Here is a 24,057-nt window from a genome sequence, read left to right on the forward strand (position 1 = left end):
ATTTCTTTTATCAAAAAAGTCAGTCTTACTAGTTTCATGTAAAATGAAAATGAACTTTTTAAGACTCACTGAGGACAATAGGAGTGGGCTTCTTTTTCCTCCTAAGTGCCTTTCAGTCTAACATCTCTGTCATATACACTCTGATGTCTTCATGGAAAGAAAGAACCCTATAACCCTGGGGGATTCTAGAGCCTTCTAGCCTACTTTGCAACTTTCCCTGCCCCCCCCCCCAAAGTCTTCTTGAGTTTGGCAAGACTCAGCACTACTTTTCTTAAATAAACAAAAAATTGATATTCTTTTTTAATATGTGGCTATAAATGATATCTGTTATGAAAATATATCTGAACCCTGGGAGAATTCTGCCTAGCAGTTTAACATGATAAAAAGATGACTGATTTTAGCTTTTTTCTTCTCTACACACAAAACTTTGAAATCTCCTCTAACAAGATCTGACCTGTAAAGATTCTACATAGAACTTCTGCCAACTCCCTTCAAATGATGGAAAAACTACAGAAAGGCAACAGTTGAACTTGCTGACACAGGTTTGATTTTAATCACTGAAGCAGAACAAGGTTTTGATCTCAGCTGCTAATGATGGACTAATCTTTAGAAGAGCAAAGGTGAGTGCAGGTTTGCACTCCAACACAACATTTTTATGTTCCCTTTACCTAATTCATTGGTCTCTCACAGGTAGATTCTGCCTTCTGGGAATGCCTGTTTTATAAATACCCTGGGTCTCATCTCGACTTCACTGCCTCCCACAGGTATTTTACAGACCTCATGTACCTGACTTGCCACAGGCGCACTCTGGCTCTTGATAAGAGACAGGTGGACTTCCTGAAGTCTGGCGTCAAGCTAAAGTCGGCATCATTTGTTTTTTGTTTTGCTTTGACTTTTTTTTTGCTTTTTTTTTTGCATTCAGATGTCAACGATTATTTGGAAAAGCTTTCTTTAGCAAGGACAGCTAGGTGTTCATTAAGCTCAAAATCAATTGCCAGATGAAAGTTAGCATCTGTCCACAATCATGGACTAAGACAGGACTGACTGGAAGCCACTGCTGGGGAGGGGTAGTGGCTTCTGTAAACTAGTGTTTTACAGGAGCATAGCTCTTAGCCCTGAAGGACCTCTGATGGGTGTACATAGTGTCCTCAGAAGACTGCACATGGCTGAAGGCAGGTCCTGCGCCCACCATGCACATGTCCCAGCTCCTAACACACTGATGACAGAAAAGATATGCTCAGTACCTATCAGCAGATGTAGTATAGTAGGCACTTAATAAATACTTGAGTGTGGTTTTAAGAGGAGTCCAGGGGCAGAGAACAGAGCCACCCTACTGTTACAAGTTGCTGTTGCCCCAGTTTCCTCCTCTGGTGCTAGGGAGCCACAAAGCATGGCAAAAACTGAGAACATCCAGGAGGACTTAGTGCTGTGCAAGCTCAACTTAACAGAAACTGCAGGGACAGCCAGATGTGTTTGACATGGCCAGAATCACATAAGCCATTTGTATTTTGGGTTTTGTAGTAGTGGCGGCAGCTACCAGCTCCTTACTTCCAGTAAGCGAATATCACCATCAATGGCCAGCATGTCGATGCGGCCAAGCTCTTTAAATCTGTGCTTGTACTCCAGGCTGTGCACGCCATTTACTGCAACCTTGAATTCTCTAACATCACAATAAATTATCATCTGAAAGGAAAGGAAACACACCATTAGTGGCCTCCCTGAGTTTGTCTGTCGCACACTAATAGACAGTCAAAGGAAAACCATCTGGTTTACTTTCTGTCTAGAGTGGTTCTCCCAACCTGCTGCTGCTCACTTCCCTGCTGTCATTTCTAGCACCCAAATCAACCAGGGTATGGGAGTGGCACTTCCCGTCTCATCATACCAGAAAGGAACTTTCATATGCTCAGATTCTCCATGCGGATCCCCAGGGCCTACTGACCTTCCTTTCCTCTGCTCACCCCTCCTAAAGCCCCCATCCTGCCCCTTACTCTGCAAAAACAGAAAGTTGCCCCTCATCTCAGTGTTTAGGAACTGATGAAGGAGGGAAGCTGCTTGTATCTTTACCCTTACTCATTGAGAGGCTTTCCAACTTACAGGCTGGGGACTAAGAGCCTTGAGTTCTTTCCTGCCTCAAACTGTAGGGTCTTGGGCAAGTCAGACATTAATAGGTGATTTCAGAAGCTTGAGGCATTACTAACTCAGGACCTTGGTGGGTGGTCCTGAGGCCATTTCAGCTTTGCACAACTCGGCTTCAGTGTGTCTGAATACCCCGTACCTCTGGAGTAATACCATTCTGGCAGTTTCATCACTAGGAGTAGCACTTTGGAGTGCTTTACCTAAACAATGAGATGCACACCCAAAAGTCTAGTGTCCTTTCACATCACCTGTATGTATGCCTGATGCCAGTGTGGCCACTGATTCTACCCACACTGAAAAGGATATTTTGGTGGCCTTGCACTGTGCTCCTTGCTATCCTGGAGACTTCAGAAGAAAACAGAGCAGCACAGGCTGGCTGCTAATCCACCCATCCCTGGACGCCAAAGACCTGCAGAGAAGCCAGTTAAGGGTCTTTATTCTTTTTTTGGTACTAGGGATTTAACCCAGGGCTGAGTCATATTCCCAGTCCTTTCTGAGACAGGGTCTCCTGAAGTGCTTAAGGCCTTGCTAAATTGCTGAGGCTGGCCCTGAATTTGCAATCCTGCCTTAGCCTCCCAAGCCACTGGGATTACACACAGGCACTATTGTGTCTGGTTAATGTCTTTCTTTTGACAGTAGTAATGCAAATGACTGCCAAGAAAATTGACAAGAAGAAATGCCTGGGTAACAGCTGATCAAAATGAAAGTTCTAGGGCTATACAGAGAACTGAGGAAAATACCTACAATCTGAGAGAGAGGAAGAGATAGCAGGGTGACTACTACTGTAAAACACAAGACACAGGAGGGGCACAGGGCACGGGAGGCCAGCCTGGAAGAAATGAACAACAATCTCCTGCCAGCATCTGTTGTTCAGAACAGCAGTTCAGAACATGAATTTAATAAAAGAGAAGAACACATTTAAAATAACAATACTGAATAATTTTTTTTTTTTAATGGAGTGGCTGGGAGTGTAGCTCAGTGGTATAGCACTTTCCCACCATGAATGAGGCCCTGGGTTTCATCCCAGCACTGCAAAACTATAAATAAAAGAATAAGTGAATCTGAGAAAAGCTTGTTTAAAATGAAAGTAAATGACATAGTGGACAAATCTGAGATAATCTCAAAAGCATAATAAAAATCAGACGTTTCAGGCAATCAAAAATTGAATCACTATGGAAGACTGCCAGCAGTGGTCAAGAGATAATTACCACTCCCACAGCAGAAAACAAACGAGGGTGACTGGCATGATTTGAGGATGGATACAAGACACATCATTAGTCCGACTCCCCTCAGCCAGGCTTTAGTTTTTCATGTTATTATCTTCATTTCTCTTGATAGCATAGAACCAAACTTGGGCCCTGATAGGTCCAGTTATATCACTGGTTTTCTGTCACAAGCTACAGAGACCAACTTCCTTCTAGGATCCTTCATCTTCCTTCTGTGAATTCCAAGTCACCCTCTGTGCCCTGATTCCTGCCAATTCAGCAAACCTGTGCCACCCTTCCCACCTGGAGTGAGTTGTTCAAATCATGCCCTAAATCTGGCCTTCCACATTCTTCCTAGCCTTCTGACTTCAATAACCACAACTTCACAGAACCTTCTGTATGCCCACATCTCTCTCTGATCCACATAAGGGCACTCATCACACTGGAACTAGAGAGTGAGCCTTTTGTGAAACTGTTCTCCTGTTTCCAGCCTTGATGTTCCTGCTTCCAAGAACCAGTTCTGATGAGTCCTTGAAAGCCCAGTGCTTCAGAGCATATGATGGTCTAAAATGTGGAAGTGGGACCCAAATCAATGGCCCTAGGTGTGACAGTGTGTAGCAGTGAGGCCTATTCTAGTGAGCAAGCCTAGGCAGCCACTCAGCATCCACCATTCAAGGACTTCATTCTCTGCTCAGCATCTCAGGAACTTATTTCGGGCAAGGCATGTGTTACCACAGTACTGAAATATTTGGGGACTCCAGGACTACTTGCCTTTTAGCTGCAAGGGTCTGATGTATTTTTTCTTACACACATACAGAAAGAAAGGGCTGCCACACAAAACTGTACAAGATGGCAGGCAACAGATGTGCAAACCAGCAATTTTGGGGTTCCTACATTGTGTCCACCTGAGATTACACTCATCACTCAAGTCCTGAGACAAGTTTGCAGGATTTGCTTTCCTATCCCATTTTCAAAAAATATACTCTTACCTCAAAGTACATCCCAGGACTAAATGGGAAACAGGTAATATTTCTCTCTTCTTCTCCCCAGGCCTCCTGAAGGAAAGAATTTCTTACAAATGCTTTAATATTCAGGCGTGGGTTCAAGTGTAGAGCGATATCCCTTGATTTTCCTGATACTAGATCAACATTAAAGCTTTTGAGAGGAAAAAAACAAACAAAAAACAAAAACAAAAAAAACCAGTTAACCAAGTAGGACAAGAGTAGTGGCAGATTCTGCAATCTTAACATCAACTTAACTGTGACCATGACTACATCCAACTGGTAAGCACAGGGACAGGGGACACAGGCAAAGGTAAATTTCCAATTCTGAGGAGATAGCATTCCACTAGTATGTTGCTTATAAAATGAAAATAACAAAAAACTTTAACATCAGTGTTGAGGCTGAGATCCAGCTGGGCAGAAGCGTAAGGCTCAGTGCTGGAAAAGTAAATGACTGCTTCAGGCTGTAGGAGGCAAGCCTGGTCATGTGGGTGTTGTAGTCATCTGCATGAGCTCTTGAATGCATATTACTGTCTAGGAAATAGTTCTATTTCAAGCTTTCAGAAATCTGGCCATCTCTGGAAAAGGTTCTTAAAGCAGAAATGTTCTAAGTCACAAGATAGGAGGGGGCCCTAAAAAAGCTGCCCAATCTCTTGGGGCTGCTCTGGAGTTCTAGGAGGGCCTCGAAGACAGAAATGCCACCCTTTTGTCTGGCTAGAAAAGACTTTGGTCAGCATACTGGACTTCAGTCCTGGCTCAGTCTAACCTCCTCTTGCTTTAACATTCTGTCTTTCACATGCGGTCTGTCATTAGCCCCACTTATAGCCCCGAGGATCATCATGAGGAAAATGAGGCCTCAGGCGCCTGGCAGGGACTCCCACTCACTGTAACAGCCATACTGACCCTTTGGCGTCTGCATGCACTTCTCCTTTCACAACAACAGTTCGTCCAGGGCCCATGGGGGAGTTCAACCTCGCTTCAAATGGCAGAGTCTAAAGAGAAGCCACATTGAAAACCAGGAAGCGACTTCATGAGGAAACTGGCCACATTCCATGGGGGCATGGTTCAGAGAGCCTGGAAATCCCATGAGGGGACACACCAAGTCTGCTTTGGTCCCTAATGGGGCCCATGCAGCAGTGCTGTGCCTAGCTCACAGCATGTTACCAATGACAACTTTACACCACCAAGTGAGTGGGCATGGGTGGCCTTGATGCCCTGTGCGTTCTGCCTGAAGGGGAGGCAGCCATGCTGGAAGGAGTTGAGGACAGAGGTGAAGGGCTCAGAAACATGCCTGGGTGCCACCTGTGTCTGTCCAGGGACAACACACAAGCATGACTAGCTGCTCTGGGCTGCTACTGGGGGGCAGAGATGATGAACATAATTATAACTTAATCTTTATGTAAAGGTAAGAAAATTTTTGGCTCTTCAAACCTTTGACAAAGAGTTGGTAGGTAGTATTTTGGTGGAAGTCAAAGTGTGATTGGCAGTCGGATCTCTGCTCTTGGTGTAGACAGTTTTGGGTACGATTTTAGAAATGTCTCCTTCTCTATTACTAGGCTGCAGGGAAACAGGTCTACAGTAAGGTATGGAAAGACGGAAGCTGCCTTTCAAGGTTAAGCTACTCATTTTTGAGGCAATTTTATAAAATGTTCTTCATTGAATGACCAGAAAAAAATACTTACAAGCTGTGAAATGCCAGACTTTTGTACCTATTGGAAGAGAGAAAAATGAGAATGTTTAAAGGAAAGACTGACATTCCATAATACAAGCAGTCTAATGTAGTTGGTCAGCCTGAGCTCAGCTCTGGGCCGTCAGTGCCCACTCTACTCTGGGTGTGACACCCAGGCGGGCAGCCAGTGCTTTATCCTGGGTGCCATGGCTAGAACAGAGACCAACAGCTCTGTTCATCTGAACCTTCATCCTCCTCCATAAACTGATAATATTTTATATAACTACATGTGAACTTCAAACACATCCTTACCTAGTACCACCCAAATGCTGAAATTATGTGCTGTGAAATATGAATGTGTGAAAAGGGACAGACTGACTTTTATCCATTAAGACTAGCACAGATGCAGGCTGGGGTTGTAGCTCAGCGGTAGAGTGCGCACCTCGCACCTGCGAGACCCTGGGTTCAGTCCTCAGCACCACATAAAAATATATGAATAAAATAAAGATATTGTGTCCAACTACAACTAAAAAATAAATATTAAAAAAAAGACTAGCAAAGATGCAATTTTTAAATTGCACTTGTTCCCACAGGAGAGGACATACACATGGATCTGTGCCACAGTTTGATGTTCAATACTTTAAAATGCCTTGTGTCAAACTGAAACTACGGAGCTTTCATCTCACTCTAGTCAGAATGGCAATTATCGATAATACAAGTAACAATAAATGTAGGATGTGGGAAAAAAGGTACACTCATACACTGCTGGTGAGACTTGCAAATTGTTGCATCCACTATGGAAAGCAGTATGGAGATTCCTCAGAAAACTTGGAATGGAACCACTATTGGACCCAGTTATCCCACTCCTCAGTAAATATACCCAAAGGACTTAAAATCAGCATACTATAGTGATGTGGTATGTTTACAGCAGCTCAATTCACAATAGCTAAACTATGGAACCAGCCTAGATGTCCTTCAACAGATAAATGGATAAAGAAAATGTGGTACATATACACAATGGAATATTACTCATCCATAAAGAGAAATGAAATTATGGCTTTTGCCGGTAAATGGATAGAACTGGAGACTATCATGTTAAGTGAAATAAGCCAATCTCAAAAAACCAAAGGCCAAATATTCTCTCCGATACATGGATGCTAACTCACAATAAGGGCAGTAGGGGCAGGTAGGGAAGAATAGAAGTACTTTGGATTAGACAAAGGAGAATGAAGGGAAGGGAGGAAGAATGGGAATAGGAAAGACAGTAGAATGAATGGGACATAAATTTCCTATGTTCATATATGAATACATGTACATCATGTACAACCAGAAGAATGAATGGGAAGTTATACTCCACGTATGTATAATATTTGAAAATACATTATACTTTCATGTATAACTAAAAAGAACAAATAAAATAAAAAGTTGATGCTGCAGTCTTGCAAATTACAAATAAAGTGATAAAAATAAATCAGGAAAAAAAATGCCTCATGCCAGGACCAGTCAAGAGCAAGAACAAGAGGTGTGTTTCACATGAGAACAGTGTAGTCACACATACACTGACAGGTTAAGCATCAGTTCCTAGTACTGTGAGAAATATGTGCCACGCTGTTTAAATGACTGCTTCCAGCCTGGCCTCATAGTAAAAGTGTATTTTTTAAAAACCCAGCCTTCCTTCCACCTGATGGCAACTAAAAAAAAAAAAAAACGTTTCATTAAAAGATTTCATGGGGCTAGGGTTGAAGCTCAGTGGTATAGCACTCGCCTAGCATGTGTGAGGCCCTGGATTTGATCTTCAGCACTACATAAAAATAAATAAATAAAATAAAGGTATGTGTCCAACTACAAAAAATAAATAAATATTTTTTAAAATATAAAAAAATATTTCATATTTACATTTTCTCTACTTATCTGTGTCAGTCCCAGAGTAGATGCCTGAGTATTCTGTAAATCCTAAAGAAAAGACAGTAAAGGTTAATATCCCATCAGAATGTAACCTATTCAACATATCAAAAAATTAAATGATACTAAACATGAAAATATCCTTGAAAATAATGATCCCAGAACACTTGACACTGGGGCTTCCCTCAGTGGCAAGCGTTAAAGAGAATGAGCTCAGATTTCAACAAGAATGTGAGCAGATGGCACTGCCGCTGAGAGAGCCAACTGTTTTCATCTTTCGGGGCAAGTTGGCAATATACAGCAAAACTTAAATTGCAAATACTCTGACTCAGACACTCCCCACTTCTAGGAAAGTGAAAATACTCCATTGTGCTCCCATGAAAGGAAAATACATCTTCTCCAGCTAAAAAGGTTGGTTGTTTTGCTAGAATAAAGCCCTGGTCAAGAAATTGAGGAAGAGATTTATTATTTTATTTATTTTTATCTCATCTGACGGTGTTAAAAGATATTTTCTGCCATTCCTTATGAAAACATCAGCAAAAAAAGGCCCACACTATGCATGGAAGGTACTCACCAGGCTGAAGCTAAAGCCCACTGAGTGGACATTCACTTGGCCATAAATGCCCAGAGTGTCTATTTTCTCTGGGCTGATCCTGTGGGCATAGAGCAGAATGTGTTTTCCATTCACAGCCACCTGGAGGGACACAGAAGACAACACCCCCAAAACAGTTAATAAATTAACATTATCCAAATCCAAATGTTTCCTTGGCTTTCATTTTGTGCCTTTTCCCACAGGTCTCTACTTAGAGCTGACCAAATTATGGCAGAAAACAGCTTCTGCACAGCAGAGTTCCTGAAAGTTCTGGGTTCCTGATCTGATTAAGTGCCCTGAACCACCTCCCCAGACAGACATGCACATCTTTCAGGGACATATGCACATGCACATCTGTGAACCTGGGCAGGTGCAGCAGACATGCAGGGACTCAGAGCCACCCGGCCCCCACCCTCCAGTCCTGGGGCCTGGGAACCTAGGTTAACGATTTACCCCATATTTCTCCCTCACACAGTCTTTGGGGACCACTCTAACAGAGACCACCCATGTGTCAGAAGTTTCACAAATCTGTATTGAGTGAACATGAGCAAGTTCCCAACTCATCTGGGATTGCTTTCTACCCGTGAGGAGGAGCCAGCATGGCCTCAGCCTCAGTGGGCACAGATATGAGCAGAGAGCAGCGCAGCTCCTGCAAATCCTCAGCATAGTGCCAGTCGCAAACAGGACCAGACCCTGGCTCCTTCTCCTTGCCTTCCCCCATATGCAGGGACCACATTAGAACCCAAGCAGCACACAGGATGGTCTCTGACTCAAGGAACTTAAAATCCCACCAGGGAGCAAAGTAAACACTTTAAAGCAGGAACAATAGTACAGGGACTGCTGTCCTAACAGAAGGCTAGAAAGGGCGAAGAAGAGTGAGAAGAGGGAAGTCTAGGAGGTTAGAGGATTTTCCCCTGGGAGCAATACCCATGGGCCAGGGTGCTGCACAAACCTGCATAGATGTGAGGCCCCTAGTAGAGTTGTGCGATCTCTAGTCTGCAAGAGCTCCGTGGGCTTGAGTGCCAGCAAGGGCAGGGGCTCCAGAACGAAATTCCACCTCCCACCATACACTCAGGTTATGAGAAAATCCATGAAGCCAGGGAGAATTTACCAGGTCCTCATGATTCTACATAACTGTCCTACGGCAAGACCTCACACTCGGGGTGCTGGCTATAGTTTACTTTCTCACACTTAATGTGATTGCTATGTCAATTCAGAACTGAGCCCTGCTGGGGGAAATGTGACTAAGATGCAGCGACAGTGGGCCTGTGTCCCCGCATGGCCACAATATGCTGGAGAGTAGTTGTGCCCCAATTACAGCTAGGTGCCTGCTGGTCCTACTTCAGAGGATAAGTACAGAGCCTTGCACGTTCTTGAGTGTAAGATGCAGACGGTGAGCTTGAATATGTAAAGTGCTCCCTGGACACTTGTCCCCACTAGTTAGGACTCTGCTTGTCCTTCTCCAGAGCCCACCTGGAATTTGTCCTTCAGTACCATAATCACAATTTCAAACGATTTTTCCTTTTTGAAGGGCATGTCATAGGTGATCTCTTCCCATCCCCATTTTTCACTTATCAGAGTGTTGCAAACAATGCAGTTGGTCCTTTTGAAACGAGGGTTGAAGTGAAAAGCTACGTCAGCTCGAGGTTTTATGCTGCTGCCGCACTGTAAGTCCACCTGGAATCTATGAGAAAGAACAGGCACCACATGAAGCCCGGAGGCCAGCAAAAGGGAAAAGCCCAGAAAGCACCCAGGCCAAGTGACACATGACCCTTGTTCTTCACACTCAGGGTGCCACAACAGCTAGATGCCTCACCTTCCTTTCCTTCCACCTCAATAACAAGAGCCCTTCAGTCTAAGCTGGGTCTCCCTTGGCCTGCATGGTCAAAGCTCTGCCAATAAACTACTGGAAGCTGCCTTAAAGGGAAGCTGACATTTGCCCTTTGTCCTCCATGCTCTGCCTGTCCTCATACATGTCACCCAACTGCCCAAAACAATGATGGGGGCTGGGATTCTAGCTGAGGAAATCCAGACAGAGGACCTCCCCCTAGGGACAGCAGGGTAGAGCCAGACCCTACTTCTCTTCCGACTTGAGGAGTTGACTGCCAACGTCCAGGTACCTGCTTGAAATCTGACCTTATAAAATCATGTTTGAGCATCAGCCACACAGCTGAGCCCAGCTCTGATACACCCCAGTCCAGGCTGTTCACCCGAAGCACTCAGTTTACCCATTTGAAGCTACTCCAAATGGTCTTAAGAGATGCTGTGGAATGTTAGACTATGCCTGAACCACCTCTGAAGCATCTGAAAATAATTCCCTTTTTTGTTATATATCTTATTCTTATATTAAAATCAAACTTTTAGGGCTGGGGTTGTGGATCAGTGGTAGAGCACTTGCTTCACATGTATGGGCACTGGGTTTAATTTTCAGCACTGCATATAAATAAATGAATAAAATAAGGTCCATCAACAACTAAAAAACAATTTTTTAAAATCAGACTTTTAGCAATGAAATAAAAAATTCCAATAATCTTTCGTCACTTATTCATTTTCATCTCCTCAGCACCTTAATGGAGCTGTTGATGAAAGCAGATCAGGCCTCAGAGTATCCAAATGGTCTCTCCCACATTATATTTTGTTGTTACAATTATAAACATACAGTTTATGGTTTTTTTCCTTCTAATACAATGATCTTACCTGTCTGCATCACTAGGAACATGCCCACGGATTACAATTAACGATCCAGGATCCAGTTGCTCAGAAATGGTGCCCACATAGGGGATCATCTAAGGGAAAAAAATTGAACAAATATACGTTTACATAAACAAAATTACTTACCAAGTAGTTATAACCAAACCCAGTGACTGACAAAAAATACTACAGTTTTATTTTATTTTTTTTACAGGACTTGCAATTTTATTTTCTCAGTTATTATCATTTCCAGATGTGTCTGGGAGCATCATTATACCCATTTTGCAGAACTGACACTTAACAAGATAAAGTATTTTTTGCTCAATGTCAAATGTTGCAAAGTGCTTTGAGAATGACTACATTTTTTTAAAGGCTGAATATAAATTGCTTGGAATCCAGCATCTTTCAAGCCATCTTCACTAATCAAACAGTTACAAGGGATCAACCAACAGAGCTAGGATCCCATAGTATCTGCAAATTACTCTTAGTTCCTTAGAAAAAAGACATTCTGCTTTTATTTTTATTTTTTAGTTTTATTTTTTAGTTGTTGATAGATCTTTATTTTATTTATTTATGTGTGGTGCTGAGAATCGAATCCAGTGCCTCACATATGCCAGGCAAGTGCACTATCACTGAGCCCCAGCCCCAACATACTGCTTTTAATTTGGTTGAGGGCTTTGTGAATTAAAACTTCTACTTAATATAGTAATTGTAAGAAACAGAACGACTTAGAACACACCCTTCTCCTCACTGCTTTACAGATGATCCTAGCAGAAGGCTTAAGACCACCCAAAGCCTGTGGCCCAGGCTGATGGAGACAGCAACAAGCCACTGCCTCTGGCCTGGTTCCAAAGTAAGCCACACCCTCGAGCCTGGGGTCCAGGCCCTGACTTCCACTGAACTTTCACATCACAGCCCAAAGAACCAGAAAGCTGTGCATCTTAAGGATGAGCTCTTATTTTAATGTTTATATTCATTGATTTAATTGTCATCATGGTACAGTTTTGTAGCTCTGGGAGTCTGGGAGTCTTTTAAGACATGCACCTACCTATTTAGCCCAGACCTCAGCTTTTTTTTTTTTTAGTTGTTGATAGTCCTTTATTTATTTCACGTGATGCTCAGAATCGAACCCAGTGCCTCACATGCCAGGCAAGTGCGCTACCGCTGAGCCACAGCACCAGCCCTGGACCCCAGCCTTTTTGTCTGGGACCTGACTGTCAGATCTTCTTTCCCCTTTCCTAGACATGACTCCCTGTCCCTGAGTGGGGATCTGCGTCACATGGCTACATCTTCTGCATCTCCTTCCTCCCCTTTGGAGCCTCTGACAAGGATGTACAGGCCAGATGTCAGCATGTTTTAGGCCACACTGGCCTGAGTGATGACATGCATGCCTAAGCCTACCCAAGGTGGCTCTGATCATCAAGAGGCAGGACACAAAACAAGAGAAGCCACATAGTGCTGACTGGTAGCTCATATGTGCAAGATCTTAGCTGGAGCGTGGCCTCCCCATGGAACCTTTCCCCAGTTCCCAGGCTGATGAGCTGCCCCTGTCCATCACAGCATTTTGGAGTCTGTTTGTTGGCACACAGCTCTGCCTTGACACTGAGCCTTGTGGATAGACCTGGGTCACCACCTTTCCCTCACCAGGACCAAGGTCAAGAAATGATCAACATCTCTCACAGCCTTGTCACTGGGTTCTGGCAGACAAGTGATCAAGCAGATGCTGAACTTTGAGCCAAGGCAGCAAGCTCCTACTGCTTCAGCAATAAGACAAGAAATTATGGAAGCCAGTCATCTCACTGGGGTCATGGCCAATCGCTGCGGCAGGCAGGGTGAGGAGAGGACAGAGGTCCACAGACCAGAGGAAAAATGCATCAACCACACAGATGACGGCTGCAGCTGCATTACTGGGTAGGTGGCTGGTTTTGCATACAGGAATACAAAAGGAATTACACTTCCATGCTGTTCTGAGCCACAACTGACTCTGAAAATACACAGTAGCATCTTCTATAATGTACTTCACACTTCACAGATGTTAAGATCAATATCTGCAATTTGTTTTTTCCTTTAAAGATGGGTGACTTACTATGTATGTCGCCTAGGTGGCCTCACATGGCTGATCCTGCTGCCTCAACTCCCAAGTGGCTTGGACTATAGGCATGCATGAATGCAGCTGGTTAAGTGTGCTGAATAACATACTGGGTTTAATTTTCATGAGAAAGTCACCTACAAGATTATATATACCATGATCTCAACTAATAAGTATAAACATTAAAACAAAAACACTAAAGAATAAGCCAAAAATGTTGTAAGAGTTTTTGTGGAGAATGGGATTTTAATTTTCTTTATATATTTGTACATTTTCCAGATTATGTAATAAGCACTTATAGTCTTATAACCACAAAAATATCTTTAATTATACACTTAATTTTACAGTTAGAAAGAGCTTTTTGAGACCAAATAATCTATTTCCATCATTGTTTGCAAATGTAAATAAGTTGTTCTAGTCTGATAAGTATAAATAACCATGTTGAGAATTTTGGCCACTTGCTGTTGTGGTTGTCTGTGTTAATGCTTCCCACTTTGGAAAAGACCACAAGATATTCCACTGTTTTGGACCAAGTTCATGAGACAAAATGCCCTGCAGCCCACTCATGAGCCCACGGCACCTGCTCTTGTGACGAGGGAGAAGGGCACTGTTTTCCAGGCAACTCCAGGCTAGATGCTTTGCTGCTTCACAGGTCATTATTAACTTATACAAAAAATTAGAAACCAGATGTAATCACATCAAACACAATGCCACCGGTTAAGCAGTGGTCAGATGCGGTATTACTTGCCAAAACATCTAGGTGATTCATCCTGCTTTGCCTTTCTGATGACTACTTATTTAATGCCTACTGCATGCAATTATTAGGCAGACTACAGTTTATAAATCAGCATCCCTTTCTGTGTCTGGAAAGTGTCCTCTCTCATGAACTTGACCTCAGCATAACTCCTCTTTTATGAACTTGACGCCACTGTCTGGCAGAACTCCCAGCTCAGACATTAAGTCAGAAGTAGTGACAAGAAGTCATAGGGATGCAGTATGCACTTTAGCAAGAGGACAGCAGTCACATCCATAGTCAGAGGCAGTGCCAGTGCCACAGCACCACCTGTGTTCAGGGGTGACAAGACTCATTGACAGCATTTCTGATATGAAATAAAGATACTGTCTCCCACATTTTCACTCAATTTGAAAGGAAAGAAAATATTTAAAATATCATCAAATCAAAGAGAAATGCTAAGAAAACAATACACAGGCTAGTTACAATATTACCTTTTCCTTTCCAAGAAGAGTTATTATAGACAACGTTTGTACAAAAGAGACCAAAAATTTTAAAACTAATGAAATAAAAATTAAAAGATACAGTTCTGTCTTCATAATGCCTAATAAAGAATACAGAAGAGACTCTATAATAAATACTTCCTCATTGTATGAACTGATCACTAACAAAATTAAATAACCACCATGTGAAAAACAGATTTTTAAAGTCCAGCTTACAATATATCCTAACTTATTAATTTAAAATCTCTTTGCTAGTGTGCCAAGTTTTTTTGTCTTTTGACCACTGGTAGAGCAAAAACTGCAAATGGGAGAGTAATTTCAGTGTAAGGTGGCACTTCATGCTATGAATACTTAATAATGGGGAAATTTAAAGACATAGCAAAGTATTATTCTTGCCATTCAGCTCAGTTTTTCTACCTAACCTTTTGTACCACTTTGTGAGAATTGACTGTGAAACAGAAAAACAAAAACAAAGCTATCTACCAGAACATTCTCCTTGGAGTCAGGTCATGATGTGTCTCCAGGCCCAAAGGCATTTTCTGGTCTCAAGCAGCACTGTTCTGCTTTCCTCTTCCTCAAGTCAGAAGTTGACTTATTTTTGTTCCAACTCTACAGGGTATGGGGCTAACTCCAAAAATTACAAGAATCACCAGTGTGCCAGAATCAAGACATGCTCGGATTTTAACCTATAAAATAGTTTGCTAACTAACATTTAAAGTGTCTGTGCATGAAGGGTAGGGGTGAGCAGAAACCCTGGCCATCTGCTCTGTTCTCCAGCTTGAGCCAAGATGATGCCCTTCAGTCACCCTTGGCAGGCAGCTGTTATTATAATTATTATTAGTTTTAATCTTTGCAGAATGTCAGGTCTACAACCTTGAGATGCTTTTAGCCCTAACATGCACAAAATCATTTTAAATGTCTCACGGGTTTCAAATTCAGCAAGTTTTCCTTTTTAAACCCATTACTACCAAATACTAATTCTTCTAAAACTGAGTTTGTCTGATATAGTGGTTGTACTTCACACTACTCAATGACATTGAAACTCAAGGGCAAAGAAGTACAGCAACAAAATAATTAACAAAAATGTGAGCCTATGGAGCTGGGGTTGTAGCTCAGTGGTGAAGTGCTCCCCTAACATGTGTGAGGCACTGAGTTAGATTCTCAGCACCCATAAAAGTAAATAAAAACAAAAATAAAGGTCTACAACTACAACTGAAAACAAACAAAAAAAAATTGAGCCTACTTACTTCAAGGGCTCTCATCACCTCTGTTGCCCAAAAGTCTCCAATGGATTTACCAAAAACAAACCTGCCCTATCTCAGACCTAAATACAACTTCAGAGAAGTGGAAACTAGAGAGTTCAAAAACTGAAGTGAGTTCTTTACTGCCCAGAGTGATCACTGCTGTTTCTGACAATCACAGTCATTTGGGGGTTCTTGAACCAGCCTGGTCTGGACAAGCCCCTGCTAACCCCGCTCTGTCTCACCACTGGCTCTTGACATTCTCCCTTCTCAACTACCAAGATGTATTTGAAAAGTGGAGGGGAAAGCTGAGACATTAACTTCTTATGGACAGTTCTAATTAAAAAATAAATTGAAAAGCTTGAAAAGAATCCATTTCCCTTTTAAAGTGATGTTTTATGGCCTGAGCCTCCCCACCCTCCACCACCACCACAAGCTGACATTTCTCCATGTGCTTGCACACATTTTTTGTTTGACACTATTCTCATATGACTTTGTATTGTCACTAATACCTCTGTCTCCCTAGGGGACAAGAACACCCACCACACTCCTACCACACAGTAGGTACATGTTTGCTGAATTTTATTCTGGTCTCATTCCAATGGGTAATTACTATTCAATTGCATCTGCTCTCAATCCAGCCATGGGAAAAGTGATTTGACAGAAATACCTTACCGGGTTATAGATGATGTTCTGAAGATTGTTTAAGGACAACATCATTCTTTTCAAACTTATTGTTGATTAGTCTCTCCTGTGTGTAAGATTTTAACCACGTTTCACTTAAAGGTTCCCCAGAGTGAAATTGAGGTACTCGCCCTGTGTAAAATCAAAATAGAGGGAAAACAAGAATACGTCACCTTTTCTCATAACTACTTTCAGGTTTAAACTGTTATTTTAGTAATATTTACCAACAATAGGTCATCGTTACTAACCCCCCATTCTTAAAATCCTACCAACGTACAAAACTTGGGTTCCTGAGTGCAGGAAATACCTCTAAAATATTTCGGTGCAAATTTTCTAATGTGGAATTCATTATTAAAATAACTGAACTTGGGGCTGGGATCTAGCTCCGTGGAGCACCCTTAGCATGTGCAAGGCCGCGGCCATGCCCCGCACACGGCCAGAGGAGCGGACCACGGCGGCACCGCTCTCATCCTCCGGCCGGCGACCGGGACCGGAGCTCCTCCCCAAGGGGCGAGCTCTGCACCGGGCGGCACGGCAGTGTAGCCCCGGGAACCTGCCGGCGGCGGGCACAGCCCAGTTCCCCGGGGGCCAGTCACGGGACTGGCCCGGGGCTGCTCCCCGGAGCCGACACCCGCGGCCAGAGGCCCGGGGCTCGCGGCCCGTGACTCAACTGCCCGCGGGGCCGCCCCGCACTCTCCAGGACGCCGGCCGCGAGGCGACTGGGGGCACCGTGACCCCGACGACCCTCGGCCCCCGCGGGCCTGCGGCGGGGTGCTGGATCCCGGTCCGCCCCTGAAGCTGAGCGTGGGACAGCGACGTCCCAGGCCCGCCTCGGCTGGCGCGACCTTCCGGCCAGCGGGGTCCCGGCCGTGCGGCAGCCAAGGCGAGCGCAGCGACTCACCCCAGGGCTGCCAAAGCGGTAGCTCCACCCGATGTTTATCCGCCGCGGGTCGCCGTCCGGGCTTCCGAGCCGGCGTCCGAGGTGACTACGGAAGCCGGGGGAGTCAGTCCGCGTCCATTTCCGGGCGCCGCCGGTGTCCAAGTGCGGGCGTCCTCGCGGCTCTGGAGACTTCCGGCGGGCCCAGCTGCTGACCGCTGCCCGAGTAGGCTTCCTGCACAGCCTCTGGGGTCTGGGACCGCGACCGGCTTGCTGTGGGACGAGCAGAGGGGGTCAGCACAAGGGCACGTTTGCGGAATTCCCGCGCGGATCCGGCTGCCTGGCGGACGCGGAGACGGGAGGCTCCGGCGGCGCTTTCCGCCTCCAGCCAGGGTTTTCCCGGGTCCCCCTCCCGGTCCGCGATGAGTCAGAGTACAGAGAGCGCCGGACGGGGCAGCCGGCGGCGGGTTGCAGTGCAGGGCACTGTCCAAGAGCCGCCTGGACCCTTGGGACCCGCTGCTTGCGGGTCGTCGTGCTTTGTCGTCTCTTAGCCTGGCTGCTTCCTAGGGCACAGTTAAAACGGTATGGAGCGCCATTCAGAGCTTATTGGATGCGCTGTGAAGACCCAGCTTCTCAGACAAGGGCCCACGGGGACTGACAGTTTGACATCAGAAATATAATCGCACGCAGGCTACTTTGAATGGCTGGCTGGACCGCGCTTAAGGGCTTCAAGGTTATTTTCTGATATTTTTATCCACATTTGTCTCACCACTGTGGGCTTTCTTTTCCCTGGTTTTTTGCTATTTTTATTATTTATTAATACCTTTATTTTATTTATTTATTTTATGCAGTGCTGAGGATTGAACCCAGTGCCTCACACATGCTAGGTAATCGCGCTGTCACTGAGCTACAACCCCAGCCCGGCTTTTATTATTTTTAATTTAAGCTGAAGAATTCATTACAAGGCTCGTGGAAGAAAACTCACATGCTGATTCACTGTTACTTCTTTCTCCTCGTCCTCCTATCCATTGCCTAAGTTTGATTCACTCTTCAAGATCCAGCATGCACTACCTTGGATCTGTAGTTGTCTTTCTGTGTGTTGTGCGTGCTGTCTGGACAACTTGATTGTAAGTTGAGAAAAGAAACTTGTTTTACACATCCCCCGATGCCTAGTGTAATGCATTATATGAAATAGATAACTGAAAACTAGGTTGATATGTTGAATGTCTTCACAGTTTTGCCTGGGTCTGCTTGGTACTTCCTTTACAAAGTCAAAATCAGTATAAATAAATATATCTCAAGCATTTCACACTGAGGGGACAAGCTAATGCCAAGTTCATAAGGCTCTTGAGAATGACTGTTCAAGAGACAAAGACCACCAGCGTGGCCAAAGCATGGTAGATGAGGGAAATGACAGAAAGTCATGGGAATGAATGAGGTCACCAGAGAAGATACATGGAGAAAATGACCTAAGACAGAACCCTGGGGAGTCAAAAGCCAATAAAAGAAAATGCCAGTAAGTGGCTAAGAGGGGGCAGTGGTGAGTGGCATCATATAAGACAAAAAAGAGGAACAGCCAGTTATGCCAATGCCCTGAGGTCATGGTTGATAAAGTGACCAGTGGGCTTAACGACATGGAGGTCAGTCCCTGTGACTGAAGAAGAGAAATGCAAGGTGGAGAAGTGGAAGAAAGGGTGAGCAAAAATATTTCAAGAAATTTTGCTATTTCGAGAACAAAGAAACAACGTCACTGAGAAATCACTGAGGTAAAGGGTAGATTTTAGTTTTCTTGTGTTTAAAGAGAAAAAATACACAATGGTAGCTTTTTGATTTTGTTCATGAGTCACAGTAAGAACTACATAATAATTATGTTTATAATTAAAATTATAGAATAAAAAATTCCACAAAACAATGCTTTTGTTATGTGTGAAACAATCTTTTTCACTTAAGAAAAATGCTATTCATAATCCACTAAGATATTTGCAAGACCTGCTAACTGGTGTGACCTGAAGTCTGAGGAATACTTTCAGTGGTGTGTTGGACTCCATTCATTACTGGCCTGTGAGAACCAATTTTGTACATCTTTTCCATGTTGATACCTTGAAATTGGCCAGGATGGGAGTATTTATCATGGAAATAGGCAACTGCTACAAATTAGGATTTTCCCACCTTGAGGCCAGATGTTAAACATTTATCAGCACTCAATTGACTGTGCTCATGTGATGATTGAGAAGCAAGGACATATTCGTGCAGGAGAGAAGATGGGTACAAGAGTGATTCTTGAGATGATTTTACCCAAAAAAAACAGGCTTAAAAGTTGTTCTCACAAAACAGTGTAGATGTTACAAATGATTTGCCACAATTACCTTGAGATCTCCAAAGATAAAAGAATCACTTCTGGTTGAATCAACTCATTTTTCTTTTAAATATTTTTTTAGTTGTTGATGGACCTTTATTTGTATGCAGTTCTGAGAATCAAACCCAGTGTCTCACTCATATTAGGCAAGTGCTCTTCTACTGAGCTACAACCCTAGCCCCCTCATTTTTCTTTTCTTTCTTTTCTTGGTACTGGGGATTGAGTGAGGGGTGTTTTATCACTGAGCCACAAATCTGGTTCTTTATAGTTGTATTTTGATACAAGGTCTCACTATGTTGCTGAGGCTGACCTGGAGCTTGGGATCTTCCTGCCTTATCTTCCCAAGTAGCTAGGATTACAGGCTTGTATCACTAACACCTGGGTTTTCAACTGTCTTCTCCTCTTATCCAATAAGCCATGGTTATATAGCTTAAAGTAAATTTTATATTACATATTTAGAATAATGTGATATATTTTCGTACAAATAAATACAAAGTAATTATATATTGCCCACATTTTTCTAAAAACTTATAGAAATCACAATTTTAGACTTCTGAATTATAAACTCTATGCTCTTGCTACTTGGCAGCATTAAACACCTGCCACATTTCATCAATGATATCAGCCATAGTGTTTCAAGCTGAGAAACATCTGGAAGTGATTTTGCTTATTATAGTGTTGTCATGCTATTTTTGTTGTTCCTATAACTTAAAAACTTTTTTGACCTTTTATTAAATAGTGGTGCCAATGCTGGAAAAATATTCACCAAATCAATAATTTTGAAATGCAAATTAGATACAATAAAACACTGAAGAACTTTAAATAACTGCCTTGATATATCCTGGCCTAAATTTAGAAACCCAGAACCTGAGACAATATTTTTTTTTAAAGAAAGTAGTATTAAAGCAAAAATTTACCATAATAGCATAGATTCCAGAGCACTAAGAACACATACCTATTTTCCAATTATTCCCATGAGAAAAATAGTCTTGAACTAGGTAGGTTTTAAATTATGACAAGTCTTTGGAAATTCATTCTTTACTAAACCACAACACTCAAACACCTCATACTGATGGCTACTTCCCTGGGAAGTTTTATGGTTTATGCCATTTGCCTCATCTGATCATCCTCCCAGTCTCAGTGGACACTTGAACTCCTCTTGCTGGACCTAGTATCTCCCACACCCTGGAGCACTGAACTCCTTTCTCCCCTCCCAAACTCCCTGTGTTTGAATTCACCAAGCTTACCTCTTAAGTTCTATAGGATCATGTCCCAAATCTAATCTTCTCAGGTGCAAGAAACAACCTTCTAGAACTAATGATTTTGTCATAAAATAAAAGAATCTTAGTGATGGGAGAAATCTTATGGGGAGTGTAAATTGACTTGTGTCAATGATTCAAGGATGAGGTGCTCTCCTGTTTTTTCAGTACTCTTATATGGCTTGTAGACTGTTGTATGCTAATACTATCTCAGCTATTTAACAGGAGAAAGTGTATCTGAAATGACTTAGATTTCAAAGGCAAAACAATGCTAAACATGCAGTATATGTTTATAGGTAGAATGCAAAATATGTAAAATATATACAATAATGTACATACATATATGTTCTATACAGATTCAATAAATGTAAGCCCTGGAGATAACAGTAAGTTAAAAACAATTAGATCTCCTGGAGCTTAAAATCTAGTTAGGGGCAGTACAATGGTTACACATAGGTATATTTAATGAAGTGCAAAAGAAAGGTTGGGGACTGTGAGCACTCACTGTTATCTCTGTTCCCTTCCTGTGAAGTTGCTGAGGTTCACTGCAAGTGTTCCCTTGGCAGCCCAATCTCAGTTTTAACCAACCCTGCTTCACATAACTAGTCCACTTCAGGCTGTGTTTACACAGCTCTTTGTCAAAGTGATAACTGGAACCTTAATAGTAAGTTTTCTGTGAGAAGTTGAATCAAGGAAGAAATTGAGGTGGTTTTTCAAATAGAAAAAAAAAAAACTTACTGAGTCTGAGTACTTGTTTAATCACTTTAAAGCCTACCTAGAAGTACATATGTGTGGTGATCCCCATGCTCTCACTGTCCAGCTCCAGCAACTCTCAACACAGCAGTCTTGTCTCACACATACCTCACCCACTTCCTGTCCACCACTGGCTCATTTTGAAGCACACCTCACGCTTCATTTTGTCCACAAAAACTTCAGTACCATTTGTTAAAACTTGAAGGCTTATCAAGACACCAGTTTCAGTGTTTGGGCCCGAAGACTGCTTGGGTGATTTTTTTTATACTTCTTTGCAATGTGCCTGACCAGTACGTGCAAAATGTTTGATTGTTTCTCTCTCTCTCTCTCTCTTTCTCTCTCTCTCTTTAGATCAGAACTGATCAGTGGTTTTGGATATCATTAGATTGATCCAACAACTATTACAATGTTCCCATTGGTTTTTGCTCAGGTGATTTTAGTACCTAGCTATTGATGGTCATTACCTAGATCCATTATTTCACTGGGAACTGAAAGATAATAGTATCTCAATTCTAGCATTCCTCCTAAACTCATTCTTCTATAACTCTTCTGTAAGGAAATACTGCTACTTTCATCAACTCTTTGGTGATCCCAATATGAAGTTTATTCCAGAACAGCAGAGTAAGTGCTTGATTCTTTTCCTTTACTTAGGGACTGTCAGAAGGATTTGGTTCTCCCAGCCTCCACCAAAAAAGTTAATTGTGTTAGTCAGCTTTCTGTTACTGTAACAAATGCCTAAGATAGATCAACTTAAAGTTTATTTTAGCTCACAGTTTTGGAGGTTTCAGTCCTGGACTGGCCCTTCTGCTTTCAAGGCTGTGGCGAGGAACACATCATAGCAGGAGCACGTAGTGGAGAAGAACTGCCCACTTCTTGGCCCAGAATGGGAGAAGAGAGGACGGGAGGACTGGGTATGAGTCCAAGCACTTTTTGAGAGTTCATTTAAATCCCCTTCTTGCTCTAGCTTAGGGGGAGGCCCATATAAGGACGGCCTTAGGCCTTAGCCTAAGCAACTCCATTTTAAAAAACCTGCAGTCTCCCCAGGCACAAGCTTACAGAGCCCTCCAATATGCCATCAGGCATAGCCTTGTAAACAAGTCACTTTCCACAATGCTGACAAGAGTCAGAGTGAAGCCACTTAGTATAAACATGTCACTCACTTGCCTTAACCCTGATAAGAGTCAAGAGTGTAAAATCAGGGCAGAAGCCACCAAACCGTATGGCTTGGCTCTAAAATGTAAAACGTCACTAAGAAACCTGGTAACAGCTGATAGGGACCCAAAGGGCAAGCAGAAGCTCCAAAAATTAGTATAAATAATAGAGCAAAAGGACAGACATTCAGCCAGCTGACACTGATGCACACTTGCTGGAGAGCCTGATGAGGACCTGAACTAACATCCCAATTCTTCTCATCATCTTCCTGATCCTCTTCATCTTCCTCACCACTCTCAAGCTCTACAGCAGCCTCTTGACCCTGTTGAGAACAGCAACCTCTCCTTATATCTCCTTGACAGCCATCAACCCCACTCCAGAAGAAGCCTCCACCGGTTGCTGACCTGATCGCTGTGGTCTGAGTGAGTGTGCATCTGCTGGACTTAAGGCCTAAGGCTTAAGGCTTTAGATCTGGCACTTGAGCTTAGCACACAGAGGGAATGTCTGTCATGAGTCTGTCCTGATTAAGTGTGTCTGCAGTGCCTGGAGTTAACTTAGAATTGTTTGCTTTGAATTGATTATGTCTGTTTTAGTGCCCAGCATTAAGGGTTGTCACTTCTTGATTAAGAACCCATTGAGTGAATTGTATTGAGTGATTTGAATGAATAAAGCATGTAGGGCAGAAGCGTGTGAACATTCTTTATTTCTCCCCTCGACTGCATAAGTTTCACCTTTGCCCATTGTGATCGCCAGGATACTATGGTGGTAGTGAGGGCCAAGAGACTGATGGGAAAACTCAGAGATGACAGGGACTAGAATCAAGGGCATGCGTTGGATCAGGAACCACACAGAAAGCCAAAGACAAGGGGGATCCAGGAAGGAAACCTGGGGAGATTTGAATAGGAGCCAAGAGAAGATATGGAAGCTTCCATCCAGGAGTGGAAATGGTGCTAGGCCCCACGGTGATCTGTCTGTAATTCAAGCTACTTGGGAAGCTGAGGCAGGAGGATCTCAAGTTTGAGGCCAGCCTCAGCAACTTAGACCCTAAACAACTTAATGAGACTCTATCTCAAAAACTAAGAAGGGCTGAGGATATAGGTCAGTGGCTAAATATCCCTGGGTTCAATTCCTAGTACCAAGAGAGAGAACGAGAGACAGGAATGAATGTGGCAATAATGCTAAGAGCAGGTTTGGGGCAGGTTGGGAAGGGTTTG

General features: G+C 43.1%; 1 protein-coding gene and 1 long non-coding RNA gene across 5 annotated transcripts; one reads left to right on the top strand and one right to left on the bottom strand.

The window, feature by feature from the left end:
• Window positions 1–524: 524 nt before the first annotated feature.
• On the bottom strand, window positions 525–17,486 carry Lgals8 (galectin 8). Of its 4 annotated transcripts, none has more exons than XM_046432140.2 (11): window positions 17,348–17,486; window positions 16,438–16,578; window positions 11,203–11,291; window positions 9,979–10,189; window positions 8,488–8,607; window positions 7,908–7,964; window positions 6,025–6,051; window positions 5,774–5,899; window positions 5,246–5,334; window positions 4,331–4,496; window positions 525–1,683 (listed from the first exon to the last, which is right to left on the bottom strand). In XM_046432140.2, the coding sequence occupies exons 2-11, from the start codon at window positions 16,480–16,482 to the stop codon at window positions 1,534–1,536; spliced, it is 1,080 nt and encodes a 359-aa protein (XP_046288096.1). In that variant the 5' UTR covers window positions 16,483–16,578; window positions 17,348–17,486; the 3' UTR covers window positions 525–1,533. The 4 variants fall into 4 exon arrangements, with proteins under 4 accessions (XP_046288096.1, XP_046288098.1, XP_046288097.1 ...); XM_046432142.2 differs by lacking the exon at window positions 17,348–17,486 and adding an exon at window positions 17,118–17,141; XM_046432141.2 differs by lacking the exon at window positions 17,348–17,486 and adding an exon at window positions 16,754–16,892.
• Window positions 17,487–17,763: 277 nt separating this feature from the next.
• LOC124084765 (uncharacterized) lies at window positions 17,764–19,235 on the top strand. The gene is made up of 2 exons (XR_006849226.2): window positions 17,764–18,056; window positions 18,175–19,235. It is a non-coding gene; the product is annotated as an uncharacterized LOC124084765 (long non-coding RNA).
• The last annotated feature ends 4,822 nt before the right edge of the window (window positions 19,236–24,057 follow it).

This window comes from Marmota monax, unplaced genomic scaffold, assembly GCF_021218885.2.
Source record: "Marmota monax isolate L192 unplaced genomic scaffold, Marmota_monax_Labrador192_F-V1.1 WCK01_AAM20220418_F8-fsc00071, whole genome shotgun sequence".
Taxonomy (NCBI): Eukaryota; Metazoa; Chordata; class Mammalia; order Rodentia; family Sciuridae; genus Marmota; species Marmota monax.